This window comes from Protobothrops mucrosquamatus, unplaced genomic scaffold, assembly GCF_001527695.2.
Source record: "Protobothrops mucrosquamatus isolate PMUCROS unplaced genomic scaffold, P.Mucros_1.0 scaffold141, whole genome shotgun sequence".
Lineage (NCBI taxonomy): Eukaryota > Metazoa > Chordata > Lepidosauria > Squamata > Viperidae > Protobothrops > Protobothrops mucrosquamatus.
The window spans coordinates 415,872-425,509 of NW_015386507.1; the positions used below are offsets into that span (position 1 = coordinate 415,872).

Below are 9,638 nucleotides of genomic sequence, written 5' to 3' on the forward strand. Positions count from 1 at the left end.
CAATAGCGGAGCCCCCCGCCGGCCCGGGCATCGCGGCCGGGAGACGCCGCCCGCTCGGCTCGCCTCTCCTCGCCGCCGCCTCCCCGTCGAGGCGGGTCCGGGCGCCACCGGACGCAGGGAGCGCCCGCGGAGGGATGCAGCGCGCCCGGTCGGAAGGCGCTCCGGAGCGGGGGCGAAGCGAGGCCGCCCTGGTTCCCGGGGTCTCACCCGGGCGCGGGTCCCGGTTCCGAACAGTCGCCCGGCTCGGCCGAGGAGCTTCGGGGCGGGGAGGGGGAGGAAGCCCCCCAGATGCACGCGGGCTGCCCCCCCCCCCGCCCCTTTTGCTCAGGGGGGCATCCGGACCTTCCGGGCAGAGAACAAGAGCGAAGGGGCTTTGGGCAGACCGCCGCCGCCGCCGCCTCCGGGTCAGGCCGGGAGCCCGCTCGGAATTTCAGGAAGAGGCTCTCCGCAACTCGGCCCCTTTAAGACTTGCGGACTTCAACTCCCAGAATTCCCCAGGCAGCAGAGGTGGTGGCCACTCGTCTTAAAGGGGCCGAGTTAAAAAAAAACAAAAACAAAACACAGATGCCAGTTTGGGAATCCTTTGGCAGGATTTAAGGCAGGGGTCTTCAAACCTGGCCCTTTGATGACTTGTGGACTTCAACTCCCAGAATCCCTCAGCCAGGCACGCGTGCCTGGCTGAGGGATTCTGGGAGTTGAGGTCCACAAGTCATCAAAGGGCCAAGTTTGAAGACCTCTGCTTGTGGACTTCAACTCCCAGATTTCCTCAGCCAGCGTGCCTGGCTGAGGGATTCTGGGAGTTGAAGTCCACAAGTCATCAAAGGGCCAAGTTTGAAGACCCCTGATTTAAGGCAGGCACGTCCAACCTTGGCCCCTTTAAGACTTGCAGGTCAACTCCCAGAATTGCTGGCTGGGGAATTGTGGGAGTTGAAGTCCACAAGTCTTAAAAGTGGCCAAGGTTGGACACCCCTGGTGCATTGGCTGGGCTTAGGGATCCCCTTAATCCCACCCTGCAAGGGAATTGGACACTACAGGTGGTCTATGGAGCCCGGAATTATGATCCTATGTCATTGTGGTTGTTAAAACGAAATGCCCACACACTCCTGGCTCTCCCTGTTGCAGTTGTTAATTAGGAGCATGCGGTGCCTGGGATGTGATGTGTGTTTGGGGGCTGGGTTGCTGAATAAATGGTCGTAAGTAGAGGACTACCTGCATTACGGCGCCGTATTGGGAGCGAGGGCGGGCATGGACGATGACCGAGCCACGTCGAATGGGCCGGTGTTTCCCCCGGACACGTTAAAAGTAAGCAGAGACCACTGCAACGATCAGCATGGATTTCCATAAATATATTTAATAAACAGGATAACGGCCAAACTGGCTCTCTTTTATGTTAGCACGACCAGAGCATTAATTTACATTCAGATTTCTTCTAATACGTTTGTCTTTTCCGCGCAGGGCTGCAAACTCGCATTTTGCCAACTGTGCCTAAAACATTTGCAAGCGGCACCTCTAAATCCGAGTGTTGGCCAGCCTCCAATTAAAAACATTTTTGTACCTCGAAAGTGCATCGCCAGCCAACAGAGGCGAAGGCCAGCCACCCGTCCCCAGCCCCTTTCTGCTGGCAATGTCTGCCTGACACGGTTCAGTCACAATCTGAGGGCCGAGTTCTGAAAAACAGACGCGCCGTCTCCCACCCTTTTTAGTGGAAAATATACGCGCGAGGCTGCAAGAAAGGATTACTAACGTGGGAAAAAAGGGTCCAAGAGGTATTTTCTCCCAAAAATTCACCTTGGAAAAGCCAACTTGGCCGAGGCCTCCAGCCTCAAGAACAAGGACAGAGTCCATTCCTGATGGTCAGACTGACTAGTGCAGGGGTAGGCAACCTTGGCTCTTTTATGACTCGTGGACTTCAACTCCCAGAATTCCTGAGCCAGCACAGCTGGCTCAGGAATTCTGGGAGTTGAAGTCCACGAGTCATAAAAGAGCCAAGGTTGCCTACCCCTGCACTAGGCCATGAAGCCTGGCACCCCCTGCACCCCTCCCCTCTTCTCCTCTGGAGGGGTGAGGTTGGCTTTGGGGGGGGAGAGGCATAAAGGAAATCCTTTATCAGACTCCAAGAACTAATTTATCGGTAAACAGGCAACAATTTATCCTCAATCTACAAGGGGAAACCTCCCTATTAACTTTCTGAAAACTTGAGTCCTCACCACGTCTGCCTCTCCCCCTTTGGCAGGAAATATTACGCTGCTTTTTACAATTTGCTTTAAGGGCGTGGAAGAGGGAGAGAGAGAGAGAAAAGGGGAGGGGGAGACACGTCAGCTGGGCGAGCAAAAGGCCTGGGGAAGGGGGGAAGACGGACAGCCACCTACTTGCAGCGGAAAAAGAGGTTTGGGGGGCGTCAGGAGAGGAACTCTGCCAGTCCTCAGCCCCGCCAGATCACGAGGAGGCTGGCAAGGGCGCTTCTTTCTTCCAAACGCCTGGCTGAGCTCCTCGGAGGAGCTTACTCCTACGTTACACGCAGGTGGAGGAGGAGAGCCAAGGGAGAGAGAAGCCCGGAGCCAGGATTACTATGGAAACCGCCCTCACTTTCCTCTGGCATTCTCTTCCTTCCCTCGGCCTACGCTGGGAGGCTTGTTGAGAGCGCAAAGAGGGAGAAAGGGGCGCGCTCTGGCGTGCCAGTCCAGGGGGGGGGCATTGGCAAGACTGCAAAAGGGAAATAAAAGTCCCCCCCCCAAATGGGAAGGCCAAGCAGGGGTGCAGGAGAGACGGGAAGGCCCTGGTTTGAGGAGATACGTAGGGAGATGCTGAACCCCTGTTGGCACACACCGCCACACACACACTCCTGGCCAACACAACTTTCTCCCATCCCTGGAGGGAGCCGGACGGGGCAAGGCTGACCCCCAACGTCCGCTTGGCTGCAGTTATTCCTCGGACCGCTGCTCAGCTCCTCCTCCTCCTCCTCCTCCGCGGGGAGAGCGGTGGTGGGCCGCCAGGGCGAAGAAGGGCAGGGGGCTTCCCTCCGGGACCCTCAGGGCCTCGCTCAGGTTGGGGTTCCACTGCGGGTGGAGGAAGAGCTGCAAGGCAAGGCGGGCGTCAGTGGGGGTGGTGGGGGGTCGTCCCAAAACTGAGCGCCTCTTCCTCTGGAATTGGGACGGGGGTCTCGTGGAAAGGCTGGAGGGGGCCAAGGGACCCTTTCAGTTTATTTCTCCACCTTGTGGCCCTCCAGGTGCCTGGACTTCAGTACCCAGAATTCTTTGCTCTGCTAGCTGGGGGATTCTGGGGGTTGAAGCCCACAAAGGCAAGTCTGAGGGACCTCATTTGAGAGGGACCCATCTCGCCCACCTGCCCAGCCACCCGGATCTCTCTCTGCAGACGACGTTGCTAGGCAACAGCGGCCTCCCACCTGGATTGCATCTCAATGTGGCGACTGCCGCCCCCCCCCCGCCGACTGCTCACCTGGGCGCTGGTGCCTCTGCCCAGGAAGGGCCTCGCGTAGGGCTCTGGCGTCCTGGCGGGGGTCAACAGGGGCGCGGGAGGGTCCCCGGCCGTCCCATTTCCTCGGGGGGAGGGCTGGGGCAGATCCCCCCTCTCCTGCGCCTTCTGCCTTTGAAACAAATAGGGGGAGATCAGAAGGGCTGGAAGAGATCAGTAAAATCAGGTCCGGTCACAGGATGCCCCACTTTAGGACCACCACAACCTATGACCATAATAGGCAGGCTCCATTACGGTTGTAAGTCGAGGACTTTTGTACTTTTACAAGGCCCGGACTGGAGCTCCCAGTGGCAGGAATCCCGGCCACCAAGAGGGGGCAGCAGAGAGGGGCTGGAGATCCCCTGGTGCCTTGCCTCACCTGGCACAGGTAGCCCTCGTTTAGTGGCCATTCAAAGTTACAGCGGCACTAAAAAAAAAGAGCGACTGATGACCGTTTTTCACCGTTACGACCTTCGCAGCAAGGACGCCGGTTCAAAATCTGAAATCTTGGCAACCGGCTCGTATTTATGACGGTCGCAGCGTCCCAGGGGGTCACGTGATCCCCTTTTGCGACTTTCTGAAAAGCAAAGTCAGTGGGGAAGCCGGATTCGCTTAAAAACCGTGTTACTCACTTAACGACGGCAGCGATTTGCTTAACGGCTGTGGCAAGAAAGGCGGTAAAATGGGGCAAAATTCACCTAACAAATGTCTCACTTAGCAGCCTAAATTTTGGGCTCCATTGTGGTCATAAGTTGAGGACTACCTGTATTATATGCATGTCAAATGTGCCAAGGGGGGGGGGGGAGCTGACCCTGGGCAGAGTTTGAAGGGAACTGGATCGGAGGGGGGGGTTGCGAGTCTGGGCCCTTCAGGGCTGCCAGATGGAAACAAACCGGCGATGGGGCTGATCCTGCGGTTGGAAGACTTCCTCGTCCATGAACCGGACCCCGAACTTTGGCCCCGGGGCCACAAAACGCCTGCCCACCCACCCACCCACCCGACGCTCCTCCGTCTCTACAAAAGGTGGGTGCTCCTACTTGTCGATGCTGCTTTGTCGCTTCTTCACCTCCTCCAGATGATACAAGACGGACAAGCCCCGGACGTGTCCCCGGCCTTTTTGCTTGGGACCCTTCCTCTTCTTCTGACACAGCTCCTTGGGGGAGGGGAGGCTCTGCGTGGTAGGGGCCACCTCCCAGGGCCAAGGGCCCCCCTCGTCTCCCGCAGGCCGCTGGGCTGCACAGCCGGACGTCTGGAGAGCGGAGAAGCCAAGAGGGACTCAGCAACCGGCCTCATTTTGGCCCTGCGCGAATTCTCCGTAGAAGGACGGCAGGCTTCAGCGAATCAGAAACAATTTCAAGTTTAATCAAGGAAGAAGGGAGCCTCTGCTTATCAATCCAGTGGAACCACCCGCCACCGGAAGCAGTGAATGCTCCAACACTGGAAGTTTTTAAGAAGAGACTGGACAGCCATTTGTCTGAAATGGTCTAGGGCAGGGGTAGGCCACCTTGGCTCTTTGATGACTGGTGGACTTCAACTCCCAGAATTCCTGAGCCAGCACGGCTCAGCTTGGAAGCCTCTCCCTTTCCCCTCAGCATGGCTGGCTGAGGAATTCTGGGAGTTGAAGTCCACGAGTCATAAAAGAGCCAAGGTTGCCTACCCCTGGTATAGGGTTTCCTGCCTGAGCAGGGGGTTGGACTAGATGACCTCCAAGGTCCCATCCAACTTTATTATTATTATTATTATTATAATCCGAAGATTGGAAGGTTTCACAGCGGTACTTTGCTTAATTGTGTAACCAGCAAGAGTTCCGTGCCAATTTACCAGCCGCCTGGGAGCTTAACCACACACCTCTGATCCCCAGGCAGAGCAATAAATAAAGTATCAGAAGTAATTCTACATTAGGGGAAACTTGGATCAAGTTAAAAGAGGAATTATCTTCTAGATCCATGAAAGAAAAAGGGGAAGAGAAAATACTCCTTTCCCAACATCACCTACACAATCTCTCTCCCTGAAAAGTAAAGAGATTTTTTTTCTTCTTCTGTACTCTCCATATGTATTAAGTTAAACCAGGGGTAGTCAACCTTGGCTCTTTTATGACTAAGCTGGCTCAGGAATTCTGGGAATTGAGGTCCACGAGTCATAAAAGAGCCAAGGTTGACTACCCCTGAGTTAAACCATTACTGACTGCTATTTAGGGAAGGACGTTAAGGAAAAAAGACCGGGCGATGCCTTTTGTATACAAATTGCTTCATCTGAAAAAGAAATATGCCAAAGATCACCTCCTTGGAAACATTACAGAATACTAAGGCCCACAAAGAGGGGGCTGACCAATATGCCTAGACCCCAGATTTCCCCCCCACACACAGACACATACCTAAGATTCATCTTGGTTTAATACTCACTGACCTGGGAATCTGCAGGGCTGGTGAGACCCCTTTGCCCAACCATTTCACAACCTCCCCAGCCCCCCCCCCCCAACGTGGCTCTTCAGATCTTGGGGCCGCCGTGTTTTTCTCTGCGAGGCCCATGGTGCTAAACCAAACTCGGCTTCTGTGGTTTGTGCCCGACTGGATTGAGGGGAGCTTTGGGGAGCCCCCCACCATCCCACATGCCGCCACGGCTGTGGGCCAAGCACCGTGGCTGGGCTGGGGCCAGGGAGGGTGTCGGTGGGAAGGTTTCTGTTTGGGTCAGCAGCCCCCTTGACCCCCACTCCCGCCCAGCGAGGCCAAGGGCGTCCATGATTGGCACTGCGGGTGAGCCAAGCGTGGCACGATGCTCAGCCCTGAAGACGCGGGCTCTGCTCCCCTTCAGAAGATAATTAATTCAGGAAAGCGAAGCGTGGAGGACGGAAGCAGGATATTTCCCAGCTTAGCACGAGATGTGAATTTTAGCAGCCTGATTCACCCCCTTTCCTTTACGTGTCCCGGGCAGCAATTCTCCTTCAGGAGACGGTGGCATCTGCTGGAGCTCAGGTGGGCCCCCTCCTCCCTTCCTCTCCCCCAGAAGGAGACTTCGGCAGCTCGCTGTCAATCAATCTCTGTCTGTCGCCAGGATGGCTTCTCCATATTTCCAAGGCGGCATTTGAGTAAGAAGAGCGAAGCCATCGAACGACGGGCCCCCATTTGGGTGGATAATCGGAATTGCCTTTTTAGGATGGATACCGGGGAGGCTACTGATCCAGCCAAAACTTGACCCTGCCTTTCAAATTCTGGTTTTGAGGGCAAAGACGGGGACCCCGAATGCTCAGCCCAAGGCCCCCATTCGACTTTGTTAAATGAATCATATAGCACTGGGGGTCTTTGTCCTCCCAGGTCAGAGTGGTGGGCTTGGCCCCCTGGCAGCAGAAGGCTGCTCCTGTCACTTCCCCCCCGAGCTTTTTTTGGGGGGGGCTCGGCCTTGCTCCCTGCCGCTCAGCCCTGCCCAGAGGGCCTGTGTCGTCTCAGCTCATGGGATCAGGTGAGGATTGGGGTCCTGCCTCCGACACTTCCCCCCAAAGACCAGGGCACCCCAACACTACACCTGGCGGGTGCCCCAAAAGGTGGCAGAGATATCCCACCGTACGGAAGTTATTCCCTGGGAATAACCGTCATCGGTGCCTCTGAGGATGCAGACAAAGGTGCCCACCTCAGGTGTGGACAGGAGAGGGCGGAGGACCTTCGGCCACAGCATCCTCTGGACCACCCCGAGGACAGAGTCTGCTGCTCGCTCGGACCCTCTGCCAAAGGAGGCTGGTTCTCCCAGGGGGACCCCGAAACCTGGCTCGGCAAGGCAGGGGTTCCTTCGCAGGCTGAATCCTTGCGTGTCGGAGATTTTCCAGGTAAATCGCGACCTCCCTTGTGCTCGCTCAGCGGGGCCCCTTATAAAGCATCAGGGTCCACCAAGGCACCCACAAACCCCGGCTTAATTGACGGACAAACTCTGCTTGCGGCCTCTACTTTTCATAGGGAAGAAGCAGGAGAAAAACCTGTAATTTAAAAGGAGGCCTCCTCCGGGGCCATTAAAACCTACCAGCAGGGGTGGGGCCTCGTGGTACTCTTCCATCCAGAGGTAACTGAAAGATAAAGGTGTCAGTAAGTACAACTGGCTTTTACTTCAGAATCCCTTACATATTAAACTTAGGAGAAAGAATCCGCTGTAGGAACTCAGTCAGCTAGGCCGGATGCAAATCTTTAAATTTGGAATAATCGGCTATAATGACGAGTCAATGTAAAACGAAGCTTTGAAAATTCTGATTTAGTACTTACAAAGAGTGGGACGATGACTCTTTTCTGCTTAGTCTCGTCGGCAAATAAATCTTCCGGAAGTGAACGAGGGAGCAAAAACATGACAGCTGTGAAGTGAGTTTTGCCCCATTTCACGGTCTTTTTTGCCACCGTTCTTATGTAAATCACTGCAATTGTTAAGTTGGTCACCCAGCTGTTAAATGAACCCGACTCCCCCATTGATTGTGGTTGTCAGTAGGTCGCAAAAGGGGATCACGTGACCCCAGGGAGACACTGTGACTGTCGTGAGTCAGTTGCCAGGTGTCTGAATTTTGATCACAGAACTATGGAGATGCTGCAACGGTTGTGTGAAAAATGGTCACGTCACTTTTTTTTAGTGCCGTTGTAACTTTGAACTGTCACTAAATGAGAGGTTATGAGTTGAGGGCTACCTGTATCAGGGAGAGAAAATGAAAGCTCCCTGGAAAGGTGTTTTGTCCCGCGATATTATCCGCTAGGATCACGAAACTCACCTGGGCTGCTGAACAAGCCTGTCCCAAAAGTCCGGCATGCAACGGGCATCGCTGGAGGAGTTGACTTCGGGCTGGCGTCTGCTGACCATCTTGGACTGCCTTGAAAACAAGATGATGCAAACCCATTAGCTTTTAGCCCGTTATTTTTGCAAGAAAATGGCTTTCTTGTGCACGGACAGAGTCCGGTGTGCTGTTAAAACATCTCACATTGCTCAGATGTGGAAACCGAAGAGGGAGCATCTGACAGTGGTGGAATCAATACATGGAACATTTATATCAGGGGTCTTGAAACTTGGCCCTTTGATGACTTGTGGACTTCAACTCCCAGAATTCCTCAGCCAGGCACGCGTGCCTGGCTGAGGAATTCTGGGAGTTGAAGTCCACAAGTCATCAAAGGGCCAAGTTTCAAGACCCCTGACTTACATCCCTGGATCCAGCTGCAGCGTTCATCTGAATGACATGGCAATCCTGTCATTTCCCCTAATGCCGCTTCTGCTTCCTTTTGAGACAATTCCAGGAGAGGAATCAAAGGCGTAATAAAACTAGCATTTCCTGGAAGTCCGTTGTTTTACTACAGAAATAAAAGCTCGGTCTAAGAAGGAAAGGAGTAATAGTCCCTCCTGCGGTGACGGATGAAGCCGTCTCAAAATTTGGGGCATATCATCAATGTCAAAGGAACCGGAGCAGAGCGAATTTGCTCCGAAGAAAAGCTCATCTTTTATTAATATATATAAAACAGTAAAATAATACTGAAGAAAGATTGAAAGAGTTTATCGGAAGCTCCACAAAATATGGTACAGTGAGCCTAAGGAATGCAGTCGTTTGAAAGGTTGAATGTTCAACCAAAAGCAGAAATTCAGTTTTATCAGTTAGGACTCCTAAGAGTTTCTCTTGGGTCAGACAGGAAGGACTAACCGCCGTGTAATAAAGCGGAGATGAAGGATTCCTTCCTGGTCCAAGGGCCAAACGGTGCAAAAGTCCAATGTATGGAGTGGGATTTATCTGTGGGCAAATGCGTGCGAGGCCACACAGAAATTGAGCACCAGGTGGCAGCAGAGAGAGACCCAAAAAACCTCTCCTCTCTGCTGCCATCTAGGAGCAGCCTGCAGTTCTGCTATCCAGAAATGGGAGCCCCAAACTTAAGGCCACGGAGTGGCATCTGCCTTGAGGTTGATATTTGGTGACAATCATAGCTCAAAAGGAAGATTGACAGGGACGCTTAAAGTGTCAAATTTAGCAGAAATGGCTAAGATTTCTGCCTATTTGAAGGATCACTCACAAGAAAGATACATTTCGGTTTGGAGAAGATGGATAGATTATATTCAGAACAAATATGGGACTAAAAAGTTCCATTTAGCCTAGGAGTAAATTTTAGAGTATTATTAGTATTAATAGTTTATTATAGTGAAATTTTTGTTAGTTTTAATTATAT

The 9,638-nt window shown here is 53.5% G+C and overlaps 1 protein-coding gene across 1 annotated transcript in view; it reads right to left on the reverse strand.

The window, feature by feature from the left end:
• Positions 1–8,295, reverse strand: part of CAMTA2 (calmodulin binding transcription activator 2) — a 29,144-nt gene extending 20,849 nt beyond the window's left edge. Inside the window, exons 1-3 of the mRNA XM_029283578.1 lie at positions 8,207–8,295; positions 7,480–7,561; positions 3,457–3,604 (exon numbers count right to left, since the gene is read on the reverse strand). Of these exons, the coding sequence (XP_029139411.1) occupies positions 3,457–3,604; positions 7,480–7,561; positions 8,207–8,295 (319 nt within the window). The remainder of the gene's footprint in view (positions 1–3,456; positions 3,605–7,479; positions 7,562–8,206) is intronic.
• Between the last annotated feature and the right edge of the window lie 1,343 nt (positions 8,296–9,638).